The following is a 25,446-nucleotide window of genomic DNA, read 5'->3' as shown; positions in this document are numbered from 1 at the left end:
TAACATCTGGGAAAAATAGTTCCTGTTGGGAAGGTTACATGAGAACAAAGTTCTTTCTCAGAGTTTTTTTTTTTTTTTTCCCCTTCCAGCTTCAAGCTTTGTGTTCCTAGGAATTGTGTGGAGATTCTGGGATTAATGAGTGACTGAGGCTTTGACTGAATAAATATTAGATAAGATTAGTTTGCGTACATGGATGCAGCCAATTTTGTGGGAGTTGGAGTGAATTTCTCAAAGCACAAGAAGAAAAGACTGGGGCAGAGCTGCAGCTGCCTGCCAGAGGCAGACAGAAGCCTGACTTCATAGACTTCTCCATACTCTACATATGTTGAAACAACAGGCTGATTCATAGCTTCCTTGCTCAGTTTCCAAATCACTTTGTAACAAAAGCAGGTTTCCTCCCTTCCCTACATTGTAACTGGGATTCAGACTTCCATAGGCTCAAATCTTTATAAAGGGAACACTGTAAACCTGGTTCCCAATTCTCAACACCCACAAATTCAGATGTTTTTACAAAACAGCAGAAATTTCAATCAAGATAGAAGTCAGCAAACGAAAGATAGAGGACCAAACTTGACTGCTTTTATATGTAAATAAAGTTTTACTGGAACACAACTGTGTTCATCTATGTGCCTCTTATTTATGGCTATTCTCATCCTTTAATGGTGGCGTTGAACACCTGAGGTAGAGATCATCTTGCCAGCAAAGCCTAAAATATGTAGAGCCTAGCTTATTTCTAAAAGTGTGCTAATTCCTGATTTAAAATATCAGTTTATACCATTAAAATTTTATCGATTTCTTTGAAAACATAAATGCAGTTTTAACATACACTTTACTAACCTCTTCTACCCCCAGGAGTTGCCGCCTAAAGCAAGTGAGTGATTTGCATCTGTCCTATTCTTTGGCCCTCCCCATTCTTCTAGAACATTCTTCTGAAGAAATTCCAAAATACATAGACTGCTGCATACAGATGTTCATCCCATCATTGACATATTTGTACTTTTTTAATGATTGAAAACATTATAATGACCCTAAGAAGCTCGAATAAAAATAACTGTTTTGAAAAGACAATGTGATTTACAAAAGACAAGTTTGAAAATTATTCATGAGTCTAATATAATGCTTAATATGTCATTTTAAGAGACAATGGTAGGATAAAAGCTGTCTATCTAGTAAGGGAATTATCTCAGTCTTTTAAATATATGCTTATTCCCAAATGCAAAGAAAATAAACTGTAGTACACAATATACATAGTTGTCTTTGAGTGGTAGGGTTGTGGGTGATTTATTTTCTTATAGTTTTCAAATATTTATGTTAGGGAACAAATGCAGCATAGTTCCATTGCACATATGCAACCTTGGTGTGTATATTATGTCTCTATAAAATGATTGTGGTGCAAAATAAGGAATTTGCAAAAGCACAGGGAAGATTTTTATTTAGAACTTAAAAATCGTAACTTTTTAAATGTTTAAAAAGTGATGGGATAGAATATGTACTTTAGACTTTGTTTTACAACAAGGAAACAAATTGTCATTGGACTTAGATAACAATATGTTTTAAAATTTATTTCTGATAACTCCATGCTCTAGAAAAAGAGATGCATTTTTATTTAATTTACAAAAATATTTATTCCAAATAAACATCTTTCTTACCATTCTGTAGTGTGCCTGTTTCCAAAAGAGGTCACTTCTGCATATGAATTAGAGATGGTAGATTTGAGATGCTTATGCTATGATTTTCCCCTCAGGTTCATAGCAGGCATCGCAATCCATTATGAACCTCTTTTCTGAGCAATTCTCTCAAAGGTATTACAAATGGCCACTGCTAAGAAATCAAGGGTACCATGTGATAGCAAACCTATTTGTGGTACCAAACCTAGATATGTAAGTCGAGTCTAGTTTCCCTCCTTCTCTCAAAAATAAAGAGTTAAACGTTTACTTTATTTTTTCTTTATGGAACTGGGATTGAACTTAGGGCCTTGCACATACTAAACAAGTGTTTTACCATTGAGCTGCATGCATCCCAGCCATTTTCATTTTTTATTTTGAGACAGGGTCTTTTTAAATTGCTGAGGCTGACCTCTAAATTGTGATCCTCCTATGTTAGCCTCCTGAGTAGCGGGGATTAAAAGTGTATACCACTATGCCCAGCTCTGTGAAACATATTTGAACTTGATCAGCTTGCTTTGAAAACAATAAAATGTTTTAAGTGTATTTCTTCCAAATACAAAGTAATTGTAAGTCATTTCTTCTTTTCTTTTTTTTACTGTCATGGTCTGTGTTTTTTCACATGCATTCAATGCCTGATGCTTTGTGTTAGCACATATTGCCCCAAGAGCTGAGTAAAACCACCTTCTCAAGAGTCCCATGAGCCCAGTTCCTGAATCTACCATGTCCACAATCTATTTTTACAGTCTGATATGGTAAAGTATGTCTCCCTTTTTGGAATGCTCATTTTAGCCAGTCACTATTCTAACTCTGGCAACTTTCTCTTAACTCCCTACCATTCTTCTTTGAACACCCACTCAGGAAGGTAACTTTTTCTCAAGGCCCTTATTTCTTTTATTTCTCTGCTCTTGCCATTCTAAGAAATGCTATCCATTTTTTTTTTCTCAACTTTTTTCCTCCTTCTCCTCCTCCTTTTTTTTTTTTTTTTTTTGGGTACTGGGAATTGAACTCAGGGGCACTCGACCACTGAGCCACATCCCCAGCCCTATTTTGTATTTTATTTAGAGACAGGGTCTCACTGAATTGTTTAGCGCCTTGCCATTGCTGAAGCTGATTTTGAGCCGCTGGGATTACAGGTGTGCGCCACTGTGCCTGGCTCTTTTTGAACATTTCTAAAATGCCTCAAAGCATCTCAAAATGTCTGAAATCAGACCTGCTTGTCTTGCTTTTTTGCTGTTTATGTGACTGATAAACTGTTCTTTCAGACTCAAAGATGAGACATCATATAGTCATTAACATCCTTGTCTCCATCTCTTGAGATGTTTCTTTTTGGTCCTACTGCTGCCATTTACCTTTAGAGAGTGGCTGGGGGTCTTTGGTGGGAGCAGATGAAGATGGATTGGTAAAATAAAGCATCCTACTCTTTCCTTTAGTTATTAATATTTATTGAAAATTATTATTCTTGGACCCTGGCTGGGGATATGAGGAAGAAAATATTTCCATGGTTCCTTTTAACCTTTTGGTATGATTTATGCCACTTGAAAAGTCAGTAACATGGCCTTCCAGACTACAACCCAACGCTGAAAAGTGACAGCTGGCTGTTCAGTTCCCCACTGCGAGATGAGGGCTGAGCACACAGTAAGTGGTGGGAAGATGAAAGAGGGTTAACTGGACTTGCAGTTACAGGAGAACAAGACAAGAACTGAAGTTAGACCTTTCCGTGAGTGTCAGATGCGGAGAATAAGCATATGCTAGTCGAGTATTCAGGGTTTGGGGATAAAATGAACTTGGGAAACAAAAGTAGCCTGGCCAAGGGGTAGAACCCCAGTAGAGGGTTACACAGAGAGCCCCAGTAACCAGGAGCTAACTGGATGCCCAGCCCGCAATTGCCTCAGCCAGACATTCTTTATACATCTTGTTTAGACCAAGATCCAGGTCCCAAGAGGGCCTGACTTGGCACCTGCAGGTGAAGATAATGAGGATCGGCAAGCTGGAAGGGCATGGGAGAAGCCCAGAGAAGAGACCCTGAATAATAGATTTATTTTGTTTATCACTCTCTTTCTAGAACAGAAAGACCAGGAGGGCAAGGAAGAATGTCTGTTTTGTTCACTGCTTTATCATGAATATAGTGATTAGTACAGCCTTGGTGGTCAATAAATACTTGTTGAATGAATGAATGAATTTGATAGGAGGCAGCTGCTGACATTTTCAGAGAAAAAATTTTGGTGACCCAAGCAAAAACATTTGGGAGAATTCCTGAAGTCTCCTCCAAGTTCCAAGTTCATGAGTTCTGAATTTATTACTGCATATATTTTTTTTCTAAGTATATTCTGTGATGAATGTTTAACAGTGAACTCATGTTCACCATCCATCAATCTCAGGGTTTGCATAATATTCAGTACATAAAGCAATCCCTAAAACAACATTGATAAGAAACATGAATAGTTTAAATCTCAAGGTTAGTCTCAGGAACGATGTAATAACAAGAATAATGTGGGTTGACAGTTCAAATTCTTTTTTTTTTTTAATCCGGGTGTTTGGAAATACTAGACATTTTCCAATTAATGCTGGGAATAACCCAAATAACTTTAGCTGCTAGTCCATGGTTGATCATTCACTTTAATGAAAACATGACTCAGGAGGACCAAATAGAGGGAAGTACAATTAATATGTTCATTCATTTCACAGTCTTTTTATTTTTGCATCTATCTGCACATATCTGTAATAGAATGATTAATAGGACTTTTTAATCTTGATTGGTAACACATCTATATTCAATTGTTTAGGAGTGCCCAGTCAGATGTGCTAAGGATCAGCTTAGAAAGATGTCAAGTTTTAAACACTTCTCTGTCCTTGTTTAGCCTTTAGAAAGTTGCTTTATCTTTATGCATTTTAGTTATTTCATTTAGAAATGGGTTTGGAACAAATAAACAATTTCCCAAGGAAGTGTGAATTAACCAGTGGTTATAAAGAGCTTTGAAATGATGATGTGCTATCAATGCTAAGTCAAATTATGAAATTGCACCTTTGCAAAAATGCTATTGTGGGAATAAATGAATCTGAACATTGTATTTACAGTGTGATTTGCCTCTGAAATGCAATATTCATAATGGGCCTCGGCAGGCGACAACAAAGTGCCATCTTATCTCCTGTTGATAGACCACAATTTCGGAAAATTATTTTTACAATGGCATCTGAATAAGCTCCTTAATTTGAGGCTGTTTTACAAATAGATACACAGCTTATTACATGGTGTACGCTGCCTTGGAGACATAAAGAGTGAGGTGGGATTCATTAACAAAATCCCTGTTGTCATACCTTTATATTTTTTCCAATGTAATTTCAATTCTTTACAATCTAATTTAATGTTTTGTTGCACAAAAAGATGAAGTAAAAGCTACTTTTGTGTTAGTGATCAAAAGAGTTTAGGTTAATACTCAGGTTATCAACTGCATATTGTATTAAATTATACCTAAAATTTGGCTCACAGCTTATCACATTTCAAGACCAAACCTCTCATTCCTACATAGACTCTCGAGACTGAAAATGTTATATTTCACAACAGCAGAACAAGTATGTCTGAGGGCCACATTCTCTGTTCTTCTGAATAACTGATTAGGTACAATGTAATCATGTGTAAGATTGAGGTCTAGGTAAAAAAGTGGATGATGCCTTTGAATAGATCTTGACAAAATACAGTGTACAATATCTGATACAATTCAGGAGGAGAAAACTGACATAAACTGATTGCATAAATAATTGCACACCTGCAATCCCAAGGACTTAGAAGGCTGAGGCCAGAGGATTCCAAGTTCAATGACAGCCTCAGCAACTTGCAAGGCCCTATGTAACTTAGCAAGACGCTGTCTCAATCTAAAAACTAAGGCCTGGGGATGTAGCTCAGTGGTAAAGTACCTCTGATTTCAACCTCTAGTAGGGAAAAAAAGTGTCCAGGTGAAATAATAGGAAGGAGGTGGGAGGAATGGAGCAAGGTTGGTTGATGGCTACTAAGTTATAGCTGGATGGGGGGTGGGGGGGTAAGAAGTCCTGGTGCACTACTGAACAGGAGGGTGACTCTTCAATTCCATCAGCATCCTATATTTCAAAAAGCTAGAAGAAAGAATTCTGAAATGTTTTCACACAAGGAAATGGTAAATATTTGAAAAGAAAGATATGTTTGCCATGATTTGAAGATTATACAATATATCCCTGTATCAAAACATCACACGATACCCCATTAATATGTGCAAGTCTTTTGTTTTTAGTGTATAAGTTTAAAATCAAAGAGTTTAAGAAAACAGAAGAGAATAGGAAGGGGTAGAGGACGAGGTAGAAAAGGCAGGGATAAAGTAGTAGATCCAGAGAAGAAAGAAAAATCAGGGTGTGTGCGTGGTCGTGTGGTGGTGGTGAGACAGCACTTAACAAAGGCCAAAGACGACCCAGGCTAAACTGCCATGAAGACACCTTTGGAAGATGCTTTATGGCAACAGGATTCTCCTTTGTAAAAGCCGAGTTAACAGAACAGAGCCCATTTCTCTTATTTCACAGATAAAAATACAGAGGCCAGAAAAGAGGAAACACATGAGTCACACAGCTCACAGAGGGGGGCGAGTTCCAGAACTCAGGGTCACAGTGACTATCTGCAGCATCACCATGGACTACACCATTAACCACAAAAGTCTCAAGAGAACTATGAACATGGTCAACCGAAAAATGGTCCAGAGCAGAATAAGCTAAGAGTCTGGTTAGGCCATGTGTCTGCTACTGCCCCAGCTAATCTTTTATCTCCGTAGAAACAGAGAAGTTTATCCCTAAGTCATTCTGTTCTGGGGTTGCAGACCTACAAGGGCTAAGAGAATGAGGCAGCACTCTTCTTTTTTGTTGTTGTTTGAGTCTAACAGAAATATCTGGAAATATTCCAGAAAACTACGTGTGAGAGAAAGACCTGGGGGAGCCAGTGAGTGAGATAAAAATACTATAGTGACAAGATTACTCGCTCTTGTAGTTGTGATGGTGCATGTGCCAATGCTTCACGTCTTCCTCCTGGGCTGACACCACCTGCAGTATCTCATGGCCTTAGGACATGCTGCGGTGGGAAGGGCATCAGTCAGGTGGGCAGATGAACCCCACTGCTGTCCACTTCAGACACCCCACTCCAGCCACCCGGGACAAGCTAAGTCACCACGTCTCTGGATAGAATCTTTCCCTAGGACATGAGTCTTGGTATTTTCCTGGTGGTATGAATTGACATATTTACACCTTTCTGCAAGAAATACAGCCCAGGCTACCTTTTCTAACAGAGAAGGTCACTTTGTACATCTTCTCTGGCAAGCCTGCTCCAAAGTTCACATGTGCATTGACTGAGGTTGCCAGCTGGAACGGAAGAAGGCTCTCAATTTTATTTGTGTTAAATTTATGTAAAGGTGGTTTGGATGTGAGCCCAGATATGAATATACAATAGACCGAGTTTATAGGATTGTGACACAAAGTTCCAAGAGTTGTGGGGATGTCAAAAAATACTCAGCAATCAAGGTATGTGCTTACAATGTCAATACATTTTATCTCTTTAACTCCAAAACAGATTATGGAGATAACTGTGAGAGAAAGAAAAGCTCTCAGTTAAGCACTACCTTTGCATGGAAAGTTTTGGAAATTTAACTAGTTACTCATAGATAGAAATTCAGGCTTTCAGAAATAGAGGTTTTTAAAGGCAAAATAAAAATCTTACTTTCCTACCCAAGAAAATTAAAAAATGGCTTTAGAAAGAAAGCATTATTTCAGATGGAACTAGGATGTTGTGCAACACTGACAGGGAAACATAGGTGTGTGGCCCTTTATACACCTGTGTCTCCCCCTCAAAACGTTGCTACACACCTGTGTCTCCCTGCCAAAACACTGCGGCGCACCATCCTAGTTCCATTCCATTCTATTGAAAAAAAGGGCATATAGCCTTTAAATACCTGTGAAGAAACCAGTCTAAGCCTTGGAAAAACATAGGTGAGTGTGAAGAGCTACAGGATGACTGTTTGAAAGCACAGGGACCCAGGGAAACCCCAGGAAATAAGGCCAGAGAGACAGGTGGGAGCTACCATGGGGAAGACTGAGAAGCGAAGGCTAATGTAAGACAAAGTGTGGGGCCCTGGCTGTTTCTAAGCAGAGGACAAGGAAGAAAAAGCCCTTTGAGGAAGCTGATGCAATAGTACCAGAGACAGACTAGGACGCATTCAAATTCAGATGGTTACAGCAGAAATGGAACAGAAAAGGCAGGAGAAAGATTGCCGATATGCAATTTAAAGGCCTTTAAACTGACTATTGTGGGGACAAACAGGAATCAGGAGACGTTCCAGAGTCCCAAATTCAGATAAGTAGGAAATGAAAGAATCAATAAGAGAAAAAGCAAAAGAGAAAAACATTTGCAAGGGCAGCTGCAAAGTGTGACTGTTTTCAGTTGTAGATGTGGTCGATCATTTAGGTAGTCCACATCATCCATAAAGTATTTGGAAATTTGAGTCCAACCATTAGGTCAGATATGGGGCTGGCCAGAAATTTCAGGTGTTATCTAAGCCAAGAGACTAAGATCAAAAAGGTTATTCAAGGAGGAGAAATTCAGGGCAAAGGCAAAATCTTGGGAAATCCTGTATTTTGGTGTTGGAAGAGAAGCAGAAGTAAAAGAAAAGCAGTCAGAGAGATGGGGGAAAGTGCAATGTTGTGAGATGTAGGGGAGCAGCGATTCTGATAGATGGCAAACAGCCTGCTATGCACAGAGTTGCACAAATGCTGAAGAAATGAGGGCCAAGTTATGGCCAATGGTTTGGAGCACCATAAGGATACTCTTGGCAGTGAGAGGAAAGAGAGAGAGATGAAATACTTATTGCAGGGTTAACAATGCCAAAGGAGGAATTCTTTTCCTCATGAACAAGAAAGACCTACAGAATCCATTTGACCCATGGAGGCCCACAATGGTTCCCCCAAAAGGAAAACAAATCCCTTCTGCTGGATATCCCAGGCACACCTGTAGTCATCAAATGAAAACAGAGCTCAGAGTACTTCTGAAGGGCTGCAGACATCATTGATGTCATCAAAGGTTATTCATGAGGGTGAAACAGGGAGAAGGGACTAAAATAGTAATCTCTTCTCTGTTATAATTCCAAGGTCCTTCCTGAAAACGTGCTCGTCACCACTGGGAATTCCCCCTACCACTGTTGTCCAGTCTGTCATACCCAGAAATGGGAGAAAGAGATAAGAAGACCTTGAGATACAAAAAAGAAGAGGGAAAGGGATAGAATGTTATGTACTATCAGTTTAAAAATACTTATTTCCCAGTTGCCTTTCCCAATGAATGGATGCTACAAAAATCCATGTGTTTCCCCTTTCTTGGAAACGAACATAATGCTGCTATTTGGTTATACTACTTAGACTGATCTTCCTCTGGAGTAACCACCATGCTATTGGCTACGGCTTTGCTGTTCAAGCACAGGCTGGTTTACTTTCGGAGTGTGCTGAGCATATTTACAAGTACATGGGAAAAGAATGATTTTTTCTTAAAGTCATTCATGCTATTACCATCAAGTCTGTGACACTGAGATAGTATCTTCCATGAGATTTCCAGAAACTCCACCCATCCAGATTTTTAGAAGATGGTGATTATAACACAGTCAACTCATTGCAAGGACATTCAGAAATGCTGGTTGGTTGAACACATGCTGAGCATTAGATGCTATCTTTACTGTGGGCATGTATGGTGCTTTTGAAATATTTGTGTCTACTCCTGAGGATGCAGATGTTATTGTTTACAGTCTAAATTTATTTTAAGGAACAAACCCTGAGGATGCACTTCCTGTGATACCTAGGCTTTGTTTCACTTATTTGTCTTGTATTCATAAGACACTTCCACCTACAGCATCTCAGCAACACTGAATTACTGAGACAGGCAGGACAAGAAAAGCAGCACTGCTTCAAAAAGAAAGAAGGAGAAAAGGTGAAATAAAAGCTGCATTCAGGTAGTGTCTCTCCGCCAACCTTGAAGTAGGCATCCTGGTCTTTGTGTCACCTTGCCAAGCTGCACTTGTTGACTTTCTCAGAGTGGCAGCATTAACTATGCCATAATTATGCCATTCATATAATTGTGACCTAGTCCATATGACCTATCTCCTGTCTCACAGATGGGAATGAATGGCAGAGGTGCAATTATAACCCTTGTCCCTAATTTTCACCAGAACACGTTTTCCTAGGGAGCCGGGAACACAGTCCCCTGATAATCAGGAATCCCCAGCTCGCGTTAATGAACTAGCACACACATCAAATATGATGCTAGGACAGTAGGAAAGGCAGGTGTGCCGTGGAGGACTGAACCAATACATCCTAATTATTAATCAGCTGTGTTCCCAGCCTCATGGACAAAGAAATTGGCATTGGAATAAAGGGTAAGGAAAATGCAAAACTTTTCCTGTGGGTGGTGGGGCGGAATTTTAATCAGTGATTAAAAAAGCAAAACAAAACAAAACCCTCAACCTTCTCTCAGCCTACTTAGTGAACCCCTTAGTGAAAATACAATTCTGAGCTACCCACTGTGGAAGGAAAGAAGCTGCTAGGGATGGATGTGACCAGATTTTTCTGGATGCAGAAATGCAGCTACTGCCTTTAGGTCCAGGGAGCAGCCTCCATAAGTCCTATCTGAAAGAGTGTCACTCAGCCCTTGAGCAGTTACCAAAATTTCCCCTTTAATCCTTTCTGTGGAACTTTACTGATCTCTTTTCCATATTGCCTACTGTGAACCACAGACTCTTCTCAGTGAAATATGTGGATTTTTTTTTTCACTTCTACTCTTCATATACCAGGTTTCTATGTCAATAGAAAGTGCCAGTTGTTTAGTTGAATTACACTGGTGCCTAGTGTGTGCAAAGCATTCTGTTGGGATTGTGAAGGGTGGAGACATACAGAAAACATAGCTACTGTCTTTGTGGAGTTCTACCAATGAGGAAACAAATGCTTACCGGGTACAGTTAGAATGGAGAACCTCCGGAGATGGGTGTTAGTCCAGTTGTGCAAATACAGTGTTATGGGGGAGGGGGATGCATACCATCAAATTAATTGGTATTTGTCATTTTTACTGGCTGCCATTTTTCCAAAAGAGTGGATCAATCGGAAATTTTAATTTTCTTTTATTTTAATTATCTTTTCTATAACAACATTTAACAAATAAGCGTATACTTTCTAATTTATTCAAGAATGGATAGACAAGGATGAACTAAGATAATAAAGAGAAAAGAGTAACAGCAGCTTCCTGGAACCCCAGCTACCGGGAGGCTGAGGCAGGAGGATTGTAAGTTTGATATAAATCTGGGCAACTTATACCCTTTCTCAAAATAAAATCTTAAAAACAACTGGAAATATAGCCCCATGGTAGAGCACTTGCCTAGCCTGAGTGAGATCCTGTGTTCAATTCCCAGTACTGAAAGATCTTTTTTTAAAAAGGTAAAATATCAATCTAATTTATCCATCTAAAACCAACACAACTCCTTACAAGACCAAGTGAGCTTAAATGCTACCAAGCTTGTGGAGTATGTGGGGGCCTTTTATTTTAGCATTAAAATTATATTCTTTCTTTATTTTGGGGAGTTTCATGCTTTAAAAATGTTTACATTTATTTCATCACACTAAAATATTTACTCACATCTTATTTTTTTCCACATTATTTCCCAGTTAGCTTGTATCCTGCATAATAGCTGCCTTGCACATAGTATCTACTGGTTGGAGAATCAGACAAGGATTTGGAATTGTGACTAGATTGGCCTTTGCCATCACAGTCTATTCTAAAGAAATTCAAGAACTTGAATAATGAGACATTTAGCATCCTCTTTCAGGCTGGGACTGGAAGCTGTCTTGGTGACATGCCAGTCCATCACAGAAGCTACAAGTAATCACCTCCAACCTGGCCTGGCTGCTTGTACAAAGTATCTACCCAGATAAAAACAAAATACTTCGCAGCATCTGTTTTTTCTCAAAAAACACTCCTCTGTCTCTCATAGGAACCCAGTGCCTGAGCGAACATTCCCTCTTAACCCTTACAGAACCACAGCAGAGAGTACCAGCATTAAAATTTGGGGAATAAGGAAGCTATACTTTCCTTAGATTAAGAAAATGAGCAGCACTTGGAAGGGAATACACCTTACTTCTGGGTCTGGAACTAAGTGCTGGATGCAGCTGGCATCTCATATGTCCTTTTAACCAGTTGTATAAATTCAACCCATGTGCTCCTTGGTTGTCAGGTTTTAAATAAATAGCGTATTTATATGTGCTTTGTGTTTTCAAGCTCCATCAACCAGAGGGACCAGAATTTAGATATTTCTCACCTGGGATTTCCATTTCTAAGTTAATGCAAATTTTGATTGAGTGGAAAATCACCACCAATTGGTTGGAAATTTTTGTGCACCATTTACACAAGGGCTTACTGAATCTGAACCAAAAGTTGAATAATTAAGTTCTCCCTCAGAAGTGGCTGGTTTATGTTTAAATTTTCATGTGAGGTAGTTCGTGGAGGAAGATGGCTATTTGAATAAAAAAATAAGCCAGCAACGTTTCATGAAAATTCTCTCATTCAAAAGGCACATTCCAAGTATGTCTTTGGCCACAAAGGTGGAAAGGTTCAGAAGGTGAGAACTTGGGCATTTAAGTTTTTCAAACCTCAGGGCTGTCATCACTAACATAGGTATGACAGGAAGATTAAGTGATATCATGTGCCCCTGTGCTTAGCACCATGGTGGGCACATATTGAGGACCCAGTGGTAAGAACCCTTCAACATCATTCCTTTCCAAACATTCTATAATTATTTAAATTAAAGGGGAATAAAACCACAATGACCAAATAAGATACAGTGATACAGACTTAGGCTTGAGAAGTAGGAAAAACATGTTGTAAGGCAAAAGTTCTCCCCACTGAACTTGAACCTCTTTAAGCAACTGAATGGACAGAAGCCAGAAGTTGGTTGATTTTTCATCTGCTCATCCTAGAATTTAGTAGAGTTCTGAACAAATGCACTCCATTTCCTAAACTATCTGCAAAGACTCTGGATTATTTCAATCATAAGACAGTAGTTATTGACCTAGATATTAGACACACGCTAATCAAACACAGAATAGCAGGACAAACCTTTCTTTGAAGTGCTACATACTGCCAAATCACTGATTCTTACAATCAGGATTGATTACAAACATCCAATTAAGGGACATTTGGAACCTGATCTGAACACTGATTTTGTCTTTTTTTGGGGGAGTGGGGTGCTTAATTATCAGGCTTGATGGATACTTCGAGTGCAATTAGTTAAGTTTATTTTTTAGCCTCCTCTACATGGACGTATGAGTTGGTGTGTGTGCTTCTTGCTGAAGCCTGTTATCATGCCCATGAATATTAAGTTTTATGCTGGAAAGAAAGGAGCTGAGAATATGCATGTCAGCTGAAGGCATATGTCTCACTTGGATCAATTCTTAAGTACCTGCACCCTCAAAAGAAGTCTGGTTTGAAATGTCATACACATGTTGATTCAATTTGATAAAATATCAAATAACCTTCTCCTTTTAGCTTCTCATAAAGGTTGCTTCATTTAAATTACAGAAATGCCTAAGACAGAGTGACCTTGTCACACTCAAAATTTATCATGATCAAATGTGACTACTTAGACTAAAGAATAACAAAAAAAATAGTTTTATTAAACACATAGGGTTCTGTTCAAATTAAATCAGTGCTAATGAAAAAAATCCAAAGGAAGAAAGTAGATAATAATCTGCTTGAGTAATAACCAAGGATGCTGCAAGTGGTAAGACACTGGCCAGCAGTTATCCAGAAGAGTTTATTCTTACCCACCCAATACTTGTTCAATTGAATTGAGCTTGGTGATAGCACCCCTAGCTTGTCCACAGAGCAAAGTCTTTCAAGATCAAAACCAGGAATGAAAAGATGAGGAAAAATATAAGGAAAGAGTTTTCTGGATTTGCCTTGCATATAAAGCAGGTAAAACATTTTGTCTGTTTAAACATAACGGTGGTATATGAAACAAACACAAGGTATTCCTACAGTAGCCACTGAAATGAATTAGAAAATGCGTCAGTAGGACTCTGCTCTTTTGTCAGAAGGGGAACAGTATATGTTTTTCTTTTCAACTCAAAAAAAAAAAAAAAAGTCACAGTTTCCATTCAGAGCATAGCACACACAGACTCCTAAGACTATGGTTGAGTTTTGTTCAATTTTGAAATTCATACAAATGCAATCACACAAGTTAGGCTTGCCCCGAAGGGTAAAGGTTAGTGACTAAAGTAGTCTCCCCTGGTTTTTTTGGAAGATGGAAAAGTTTGCTTCTGTATTGGTTACATGCATTTGCTTACCTTTCAATTTTATATCAACTTGTACATTTAGGTTGTATATTTTATATATATATATATTTTTTTTTCTAAATATATTATACTTTAATCATAAGTATATGCACTTCTACATTTTATATAGAAAATGAAGAAATATTTTGTCTTAAACTACCCAATGTTTGCCATAAAACAAAGAGTTTTTTTAGAAAAATTCTAAGTGATGCTCTAAAATATAAGACTAAAATGAGACGCTTGCCTTCAACACAAAATCCAAAAACTTCAAAAATCAAGATAAACAGTATTTTAATGCAACATCTAAAAAATAAAAGTAGTACAAAAATCCTCATGCCGAACAAAAGAAGGGGGAGAAAGGGTCAAATTAGAAAATATTACTCAAAGAAACAACAACAAAAAGGAATGCGTAGCCTCAAAATGACCAATTAAATAACTATGTGACCATTGTAAAATGAAACTTGAAGGAATAATCAGATTTGAGAAACTAACGGCAGATTAATTTTCATTCAGTGGCTTTATATTCCATGAAAATGAAGAAGATTAGTAGTATTTTAATGTTTGTGATAATTTAGGCAATTTGAAAAGTAGCATTAAGAAACAATGTGTGATTTATTTTGATAAAATTCCCAAACTTGACTATCATCTCTATTTAATTATAATTTATCTGTGATTAGACTTCATTTGAAGTTACAAGAGTGAAATCTTCCTTTGAATACGCTGAATTAAGAAAAACACATCTATTATTGGTCTACACAAAGATGAGATTATAAATCTTAAATTATGGAAAGAAAAGCATCTACACTATGCTATTAACTAACACTGTCAAATCACATTGAAGTCAGAGTCTTGTCGATAGAAAAAAAAACATAATAATGGTTATTTTTAGGTTATTTTAAAAAAACATTATTAAGTTTTTTTACTTACCTTTTTTGACTTTTTTTAAAAAAAAATTTTTGGAGCTTCACATTCATTTTCTTAATGTTTTTAACCCAATGTCTGTGAAATTTTTATTGCTCCCCAGATGACGACATATGATCTGAATGTAACCACACACCTCTTTGCTCAGCAGTATTTGTCACAAACCATTATAAATTATCATGCTGATAGTTTGCATGGCTGGGAAACCGGAAAAGTTTCATAAATTCTAACTACTGTATCAATGACATTCTTGTTTATTATACAGATATAAAGTTTTATGAGAATCAAGATGTCTGCCTCACCACTGAAGAAAACTTTAGTGAAGTAAGGGCTAACGAGTTCCATGTAAATACTGGAAGCCATCTACAGTGTACCATGAATATTTCTTTCTGAGAAACACTCAATTGTTCCGCATTTTTCTTTCTTTTGGACTTATCACAGTACTTTCACACTTCACGAGCATGCAGGATTTTGCTGATACAAAAAACAGAAATCATCCATGTCTTCCCTGAACATTCTCTAGTGCTTTCTTGTACGTCAACAAAACAATATCTATAGAAATCCTCACCCTAGTTTGGCCCTGTGGACAGATGCTCTGTTGTTCTACTGATTGATTGACTAACAGCACACCTTGTTCAATAAAAAAACTGAAGGGGTCACATTATCATGGTTTTGATGTTTATTTAGGATGAGCCTGATTAAGTGGTGGCATCAACACCAACTGTTGTATTTTCAAACTATCCTACATAACTCACACGTTTACTTCCGCTGAGGAAATGTCCCACCTTCATAGCCACCATGAACATTTAACACTCATTTTGTAAAGTAGGGCTTATAGTTTACCTATGAACTGGGTTGGTCTTAACACTATTCACATGAAAAACTCTAACTATACACTATACTGTTGAAGTCACGAAAAGATTTCTTTTCATAATTATAACCCAAACAATAAATTTTTAAATAAAAATATTTTTCTTCCAGAACTATTCAGCTAGTCTATTTAATAATGTTAGCCATTCTATACCCTGGGAAAGAAAATCACTTATTTGTATCTCAAGGATGTTTCTCAATAAGGAAATGTGCTAAGAAATTGATTTCTTGAGCTTTCTCACAGTGAAAGTTGACTGAACAAATACTGACAATTTCAAGAGAAAATGAAGAGTGTATTCTATGGCAATCATCCCATTAATGGATCAATATATTCAGCTTGACATATGCTTAGTTTCACATTTGCAAATGCTCTAACAATAACCAAGTTGTTAAAGACATCATAGTAATGATGAAAACTGATTTGGTGGACGGCTTTTCACTTTTCAAAGAATTTTTGTATCTGTTACTTCATTTTATCCTACCAGTAAAGTAGTGACATCAGTACTGCAAGTACTCTCTGCTACTATTAGACATATACTGTAGCTGCAACAGGGTAAAATATTAAACATCTCAAATAAGATAAACAGCTTCTTCTTAATAGGAGTGGTAACTAAAAGCTTACCAGCTCTCTAAATGTGGCTCTCTAAATGTGATATACTGAGTCAAGTTTTGTGTCACTGCGCATTTATTTTTGTAAATCACCTAATTTACACTACAAACAAATTCCAAATCAAAAACAACAAAACACCCCAATAAAATAAAAGGGGAAAACAAAGGCTATGTTTTGTGGCATCTAAAATAAACACTGGACTCTATAAACTTGTCACTTAAAGAGGTTCTGTTATTTTCATTTTTTCTATGGAATTTTAATCACCTGTAAATTTGAAAGCTGTGATACTTCTCACAGTCTTACAAAAGGAGGTAAGTTTGGGGCCACATTTGAAGAATCTCAACTGCAACCTCAACAATGACCAGGAGTCATGTGGATCCGCTTGGAAAGACAGTGGAGGTGATGCCTAAAGTCAGTCTTCCTATATCCTCTTGGAATTTTTCTTGACTAAAAAGATCAGGTAGTTATACTTCAAAATATGACACAAAACATTTTCCATGAGCATAATCTCTATTGACTTCATCAGACTAAATGTATCCATCTTTCACCCCTGGCCAGGAGATGGCAGCTTCACAGAAAGCAGAGCCTCAGTTAGGACGACTAAGAAACCACTCTACTCCACAGCAAGCAAACAAATAAAACCTCGCAAAAAAACAAAACACAAAGCAAACCTCATCATCATTCGATTGTTATAGAAACAATCTTCTTAGTTATGTTACATTCTCTAAAACCTTGTTGATATCATTAAAATTGTCTTTCTATAAATTACCATCATCCTTTATGTTATCTTTAAAATGAAAACAATGATCCTCCAATCCCACCCTCTCCTGTCCCATATGACAAATCATGATTTATGGTTTACTGTGCACCAGACACTGTTGTAAGCACTTTACATAATTAACTCATGCAACTGGCTTGCCTTCTATAACTTCTATCCCAGTTATGTGCTGGACCTGGTTTGCACTAGGTCACGAGAACCAGTTGTGAATGTCTCTTTTCAAGTGTGTGTATGATGACATCACATGAGGAGTTCACATGGTGGGAATTTAGACCATGGAAAGAAGCAAATGTTATAACTCAGAATTTGAGTCAACTCTTTCCAAGAGCCAAGTGCTAAACATTTACCAGCACACCACTGCTTATAACTAGTGATTATTTAAAATTCTTTATTATACTATTACACATATACATGGCCATAATTTCTTGAGTAGGAATTAGTAAACATAAGTTTATTGAAATCTAGTAGCACCTCATTTTTTTTGGCTTTACCCAATTTTCTTAAAAATATGTTTTACCAGAATTTCTTAAAAATATCTCCTGTAGCAGTTAAAGCATTGTCAAAAAGCAAAAATTAATTAATTAAAATAGAAGACAAGTCTCCAGGTTGTATATGCGGTTGACAAAGGGGTATAATTCAGTGGTAGAGTGCTTTCCTAACATGTGTGAGGCCCTGGGTTCAATCTCAAGCAACATACACATACACACACAGAATTTGTGGAAAAGAAAAAGAAAATACGACGGACCCCCTGTTTCCTAGTAGTCATTGGAACACTCTATTAATGGCAATTTCCACACAAAATTGAAAAATCAACACTAGGCCCAGAAGCATTTTTGAATCACAGAATAAAGATTAAATTGGAATCAGCATAATTTTATTGCATTGTAATATATGCTGATTATTTAGAAACCGATTATCAGTCTATGCTTGTATACTAATTCTCCAGACACCAAATTGTTGAATTAACCAGATGACCTAATTTCCTTGACTACAGAGAGTTTACTCTACCAACTCAACAGATTGCTGGATACTTCCTACAGGTGGGAATATTTTCACATTATTCTATTCTTTCCTAAAATGAAGTATGTGCAGATAGAATATTTTAATAATGAATATGCCTCCATGATAATGTTTGTGTTCAATGAAGTAGTAGCTTATAGACACTGTTATATGATTAAATCAAAGTGACCCATTTTAAAACTTGCAAAAACAAGTCCATGAGGAATATTTTAGAACTGAGATTTAAAGAAATTATTTTCCTCTGATAATACTGCTCATATATACACATATAAACTTCATAATATCGCTATGCAGGTTCAAGTTTCTGGGGACTACACCATGTTTAGTGTAGCAGAATGGAATTACATGGACAAGATGGACAGCTGGTGTGCTGAACAACAAGAGAGACTAGCAAAAATGGATCTGAGTGGACTTACACATGCAATGTGAAAACATAATTTCCATACTGTGGAAAGCAACATCAACACACTAGTATTTTCAAATAAAGTGAAAAAGTATAATTTGGGCTTCTCTATAGAAAAGTGTATTTGTAATAGCAAAATATGACAAAGTGATGCTTAGTAATTTAACAATAGAAGGAGAGAGGATAATAGATGAAAAATAGGTATATTTGGGTTCTCATTATATTCAATGTACCTTAATTATTTTCTAGCATTTTTCATGAAGTCTTTCAGTCATTAATCTACCATTTTTTAAAAACCCTCATTTTATTGATCCTATACACTTTGACTTTGATTCAATGACAATTTGCTTTTTTCCATATCAAATTCAATAAGAAAATACAGTTCTTACATTGTATCAAGTGTCACAAATTCGTTTTAAAAATATGCAACCCCCACCATCTGTGGATAATGTGTTCTGTGACCCATGATGTTTAATAAAAATGTAAGCAGAAGTTTGGCTTTCTAGTTCTCCAAGTCCTTTCCAGAAAGAAAAGATCCACACATACACATTTCTTAAAAGATTTCCAAAAACAAAAGTGTTAACAGGAAATAGTATGAGCGATTAGACGTTTAAACATCATCTTTCTAGTTTTAGGAACTCAGAAACGTAATTTAGTTTCTATACCATAGACAAATGATCTGGCCTAGATTGGAATCCCTTCTGGATCCATTTATATCCTACATTTTACTGCACAGGATTTCCCCCGTGGACATGCAAGACCACTAGATGGCGCTGTGGTGCCCTGTTCAAACACGTTTTCACTCACTTGCAGTCTCTGTCCTCCAAATCGAAGTGAGGGTTGAAGTTGATCATAATTCTCTGGTATTGGTCCGGTGCCTGAATCAGCCATTCACATTTTTCACTCGGGTGATAAGAATGAGGATAACCGGGAGATGTAAGGTACCCCGGGCTTTCAATTTTTATAGTACCGCCACATTTATCTGTAATAAATATAACATTTTAGTAGAGCTCTCCCTGACAATCAGTTAGGTATTTTAGTTTTATATATACATTAACAGTTAATAAACATTCCATAACTTTTTCAAGGGAACTCCAAGAAGTCCCCACAAGTCCTCAGGTGGCCCTGAGAGCAACACTCCACTAAGGAACACTCTTTGATCTCAGGGAGGTTGGCTCCAGCAGAAGCAAATTGAGATTTGAGAATACTCTCTCCACCCCCAAAGTTTCTGCCCAAGAAAAAGGTCTTCTAGCATTAAAAACATTAAATCCCCTCAATTGATGTTAACATGGTCCCCTGGGAGCTTCTGCTAGACCTAATTATCCCCCAAGAAGTGTAATCACATTAAGTAGCAAGTTCTAAGTGGAAGGTGACTAAAAGAAGCTGTTCGACCCCTTGTGTTGCTTTTTGATGATAAGCCTGGTCTATGTCATTGATCAGTGGGGATTGTCCTCCAAGACTTTGATTGGCTTAAAGCCAAACCCCTTTTTGTTGTTGTTTTATCTGCCCATAAATCTGAGTGATTTTGAGTTATCTCTCCTCCTGAGATCCAAATCAACAGAGAACAAAGTATAGTTGGTGAAGCAGAAATAATTCTGCTTTACTTCTCCAAGTTGCTCAGGCTTGGAGGCCAGATCAAAGCAATGGGGCAGAAAGAAAAATAAATAGCCACAAAGCATTAATTCTAATTACCTAAATGTTGGAGGAGGAAAAAATCCCCACCACACTGATGTCTGTGGCTCACATAGAGTGAGCCACATTCTCATTTCTGGAAAAGGTGAGCTAACTAGTTTTGAGTCCTCATTTAAAAAAAAAAAAATGCTGAAGTGATTCACTGAGAGCCAAATAAACCAGTCTCTGGGTTGGTTTATTGTTCAGCGTAGATCCCTATTGTCACTTTTTATGATGAATTTCATACTGGAGAGCCTCGGCCTGGAATGCTGCCACATTTATTGATGCTTAATTTTAAGCAATAAAAATTTGGTGCATAAACTATGTAAGAGGAACAGGTATGAAAGCAGTGAAATATATAAGCCTATCAATCACAAATATTCAGTAATGGTATATATAGATTTTAATATTGCATCTAATAGATTCCCTGTGGAAAGAGAATGGCATTCTTTGCTCTCAGCATGAATTTATAAATCTACAGAATTTTATTACAGGAAAACCAGGTCAAATGGAAATGAAAGATGAAGTGCACATCAAAAATGCATAAAGCTACATGCATTACAGAAGTCATTTCCCATAAATTAAAAAGAAGACAATATAAATTATATTGTTTTCTTCATTTGCTAGATGTTTCTGACTTTGTTTCTTAGATTGGGGATAGTCTTATACTGGTTTCCTTTGCATTGGCTTTTAAAAGCTTTAGGTTTGCCAAGAAGAAATGATGTTGCAACTGGCATTCAGAATCTCAGCTAATGATCATACTGGACTCTGTTACGTGATTCTACTGAGACTCGTGCATTATTTTAAATGTGCAGAAAACTTGGAAAGTGAACCTGTCTCATTAAGTCTCCTCCAGCTCTGTACAAACATCATGGCAGTGTCTGGCATCTGTTAGAAGAGTGACATAAAACAGCACTGCTTCTAGTCACTCGACAGAGTCACTTCAGAAGACATTTAGGTGGACTTGGTACCACACCAGAGCTCTTTAATCTGTGACTTCTGAGAAAGTGACAGTGTAATAAGATAATGTGGACTGCTAGACTCCCTGGCTCTGTTAAATCTCTCTAACAGTTGATTAAGAAAGAGCAATTTCTAATGACTGTAGACCATTAGTCCTAAATAAGGTTAATGAATTAATTTAGCAGTCACTGGTACTCGGAGGAGGTGGACATGGCTTTAGGAGGACTGCTAACTTATTGAGGCATTTACTGGCTCTGGTCACTTCAAGCAGAGCAATATGGCTTTAGCTAGTCAAGCTCACTGACTGAAGCCCAGATTCTCAGCATTCCCCAGATTTCTGCTAAGGAAATTAAGAAGTGTGTGTGTGTGTGTGTGTGTGTGTGTAGGTCAGAATGTAAAATCTCTTTGAGCTAGCTTTCAAATCCATCTTGTGAACCACCCCCACTATAAATGTAATATCAGGAGTTGTGTAGGATATAGAGTAGATTGCTATAATTTTAAAAGTTTAACCATTGAGCTCGTTCAGTTGGAAGGGAATGTTATTTTATTCCCTCCACATTATACAAAGATGCTAGGAACTCAGGTTCATTAATAAATCGAACTCCACATTCACAATTTTTTGAGTGTTTGCTTCCCTGCCAGATTACACAAAGATGCCTCCAACTTAGGTTCATTAATAAATTGAGCTCCATCCACTTTCACTTTTTTATTATCTATTAGAACACTGCTTGTTACCTCTGGGTGCAGGGGGAATCTATTGCTTAAATCACAAAATCTCAAGGAAAAAGCACATTAGAGAGATTAACTTCCATCATAAAGATGTGATTTAAATTCCTCTTGCTATGAGCCTCTCCACTTGCAGTCTCTTATTAAAACAATATACTATAGTAAGTAGCGGATGTTCTTTGCTTCTAATTACTTTGATTGAAATCTAAGCCAGACAAAAGTAAATATTTGATCATTAGTTAATAATAATTGCTGAAGATTTACTGTAAAGATATTTCATGCTCTCTCTCTCTCTCTCACCTACTTTGCAGTGTAAATCGAACATGCTTACAACCAGATCATATTTTAAAACATATTATTTAGGTTACATGGTACTGCTTATACCCTAGTCTTTCATTTACTTAACAGTGAGTGGTTTTAAAAGCGAAGTGAAAGCGGCAACTAGGTTGGGGATTTTCAGATATGCTGGTGACTTACACTGTATATATCAAATTCCTTTATTGACACTATGTAACTTTCATTCATACTGCGGATGGACCAGGGACGATTTACAAAGGCGGGGGAGTTCCAGCAACAGACAAGACAAACCGCTATCTCTTGCAGTCGCCCACCAGAGGAAACAGTTTAAGGAAACTGAAAGAGAACCAGGAAGTTCTCCGGGAAAAGTGTTCATTAACTTTCAACAGCTATCAGATTTTTGAAAGGAGTCTCATTTAATTGCCTTTGGGAGGAAACATTATTAAGATAATTGGTGTGCTGATCTGGGAAGGTAGGCAGCTCTGCCTACCTCCAGCTCTGCAGGAAAACCCCCACAGCCAAACAACCAAGTTCAGGAGGGAGCCAGAGGACCTGGAATCCTCCTGCCCTAAACCGACTGATCTTATTTCTTTATTTCTCCGCCCAGATAAAAGTTTCCTACGCCCGGGAGGTGGTTATTCCTGGACGCTCGCAGCAGCTCTGCGTGAGTCGCGTAGCTGAGGCGGGAAGCCGAATCCAGGCAGGACGCGGGCAGCTGGGAAGCCCGGGGCACCGCGCTGTCACACGCGCCTCCGCCTGTCACTTACCGTTGCGAAAAGCGCTGGTCAGGGCGAGGGCGAGGGCAAGCGCTGCGCAGAGGAGCGGCAGCCCCCTCTCCATCCTCCCTTCGCCGGATCCCCAGGCAAACGCGGGAGAACGAGAACGTGCAGGGGAAAACACAGCAAAGAGGGGAATCTAAACAATCCGAAGCGCTCCAACTCCTCCTAGAGCCGTAAAATCCTCAGTCCGTCTTGGGGAAAGGAAAGCAGCGAGGCAATGCCTTGATTCGAGAGAAACGCGTCTCTTTTTGTGTCTCAAGTCGCCTGCATCCTGTCATTTAGCTCCGGTTTCCTCTCCCTTTTCCCACACTTGTTCCTCTTCCAGGAGCCACTGCCCGGGCCATGTCTCAAAAAAAAAAAAAAAAAAGCTGGGAGGGGGAGGAAGGAGGGAGGTAGGGCGACGTACACCAAAGCCAATTTCCAGAAGGAAAAAAAAAAAAAAAAATCCGGTTTGTTTCTGGACCGGTTGGAGCCGAGGAGCTGGCGCCCAGGGGAGGTCCGGGTTGTCTGCGGGAAGGAGAGGAGCAAGCAATGAAAAGATGAGCGGGAGACAGAGGAGTTTCACCAACTGCACCCCCGCCTCCCCCACTCCTCCGTCCTCCCCCTCCCCTTCTGGAGCCCTTCCCTCGCTTCCTCCCTCCCCTCTCCCCGCACAGGCTCGCCAGTAATTGCCTGACAGGAGACTGGGAGGAACAAGTTTCTCTCGGTGTGCTTTCCCTGTCCGTCTGTCTGTCTCTCTGGAGGCCCTGCAGGGATCTCCACGGGAAGAAAGGCTCTAGGAGTCTGCGCCCAGGGCGTGAGGATGTGTGTGTTTCAGTAAGGGGCATCAAGATCGCTGCCAGCCTCAGGCTGGCCTACCTTGGCGTACTTGCTTGGAACCCCCGGGGGGCGGGGAGAGAGCTGGGCAGCTCTGGGAGGCGAGGATCTTGCGGCGGTGAAGAGAGGAGTGCCCGGGAGGTGGCGGCTGCTTCTCGAAACTCTAAATCCGGGCCCGTGGCCTCCGCGGTGAGGAGAGTGGTGCCAACCCCCTGTCACTCCCCACCGTGCCAACCTGAGACTTGTGGTAGAAAGCAGCCCGCGCCCCTGGCCACCTCAGGTCAGGATTACAGAGCCAAAAGGAGAAACCTGGTTAGACCGAGAGATGCACCACTGAGTGGAATGAGCGAAGGAGCGGAGGCAATGTCTCTGCCACGTAAAGCCGTGTCAGACCGCCCCGCCGGGCGAAGCCCGGCTTCAGCCTCACTCTGCCTCCCTGCCCGGCAACGAGCTCCCGGCTGGGGGTCAATAGCGCCCGGGTGCCCCCCGCGTGCTGCGGACTTCATTGTTCCCCGAGATCTGGAGCTCTTCTCTCTGGGTCAGAGGGTGGGAGGTGTTGGACTTTTTAATTAGGGGGCAGCCGCCGCCAGGCACTGTCCAGCCTTGCTTGTTTCAGAGCCCAGGAGCTCCAGGGAATTGGAAATCAGGAATCCGGTGGCCCTTTTCTGTGCATCCCAAGGGAGGGAGAAGAGTGACAGAGCGAGGTGATCTTTACAGGGCCCTCACAGTGCCTTCTCCCGGCCACAGGCAATTACATATGCTGGCCTCAAAGCTCTGGCCCACCGCCCTCCCACTGCTGCGCGTCCTCCGTTGCTGCTGGACGCCCCCCAGTTCCATCCCCGAGGGCTTTCCGGGAACTGCTGCTGGAGGCGTATGCGGATATGAATAGCAAGGATAATTCAGGGAACAAACAGGTTGTGGGCACTGATCAGGCACTAACAGGGCTAAATGCCCACGGACCCCCCTCTGAAGGAGTTTTGGGGAGGTGAAAAGGTCATAGGTCTTCTGGGAAATGGCGTTTATGTACACACCTCTAAAGCAGAGCCTACATCCTACCTGGTGCAAAGAGCTGGCAAAGGAGATTTAGGAATGTTGGCAAGGAGACTGGTCAAAGGTTTTGGCGGATGAACTAGGGTCATGCAGGGAGAAAGGACGCCCAAGGCGCGCAGGCCTCTGGGCAGGCTCTCGCCTATCGCGGCTGGGCGTGGTGACGCGTGCCCTTCAGGGTGCTGGAGGGCTCGGGGCGGTGCCGAGTTGCACTCTTGGAGTTCGCACTCGCCGCTCATCTGCTGCGGGTCGAGCCTTCTTCCTCTAGTGCCCGAGTCCCTGATACCCAGCCGCCAACCTGCAAAGCTGGAGACTCAGCCCTCTGGGCGCCACGAGCCTGTCCAGTCCCCGAGCGCCTCCTTTCCCTCAGCACTTTCCTCCTCAACAGCTTTCACTCCCGGGAGGCGCGGTGGGAAGGGCTTATAGAAAGGCCGGGGGTCAAAAGCCCCGGGCGAGCGGAAGGGATCGTGGAGGGGCAGAGGGCAGCCCTGGCCTGGAGCTGGAGGGCTAACTGGAAG

At 39.7% G+C, this 25,446-nt stretch overlaps 1 protein-coding gene across 2 annotated transcripts in view; it reads right to left on the bottom strand.

Moving 5' to 3' along the window:
• Positions 1 to 23,623, bottom strand: part of Nrp1 (neuropilin 1) — a 141,534-nt gene extending 117,911 nt beyond the window's left edge. For both annotated transcript variants that reach the window (XM_027928649.2, XM_027928652.2), the window contains exons 1-2: positions 23,054 to 23,623; positions 19,440 to 19,614 (exon numbers count right to left, since the gene is read on the bottom strand). In XM_027928649.2, the coding sequence (XP_027784450.2) occupies positions 19,440 to 19,614; positions 23,054 to 23,126 (248 nt within the window). In that variant the 5' untranslated portion in view covers positions 23,127 to 23,623. The remainder of the gene's footprint in view (positions 1 to 19,439; positions 19,615 to 23,053) is intronic.
• Positions 23,624 to 25,446: the final 1,823 nt, after the last annotated feature.

This window comes from Marmota flaviventris, chromosome 12, assembly GCF_047511675.1.
Source record: "Marmota flaviventris isolate mMarFla1 chromosome 12, mMarFla1.hap1, whole genome shotgun sequence".
In the NCBI taxonomy this organism is placed as follows: domain Eukaryota; kingdom Metazoa; phylum Chordata; class Mammalia; order Rodentia; family Sciuridae; genus Marmota; species Marmota flaviventris.
Note: the sequence above shows the minus strand (reverse complement) of the source record. Positions and strands in the feature narration are given on the sequence as shown.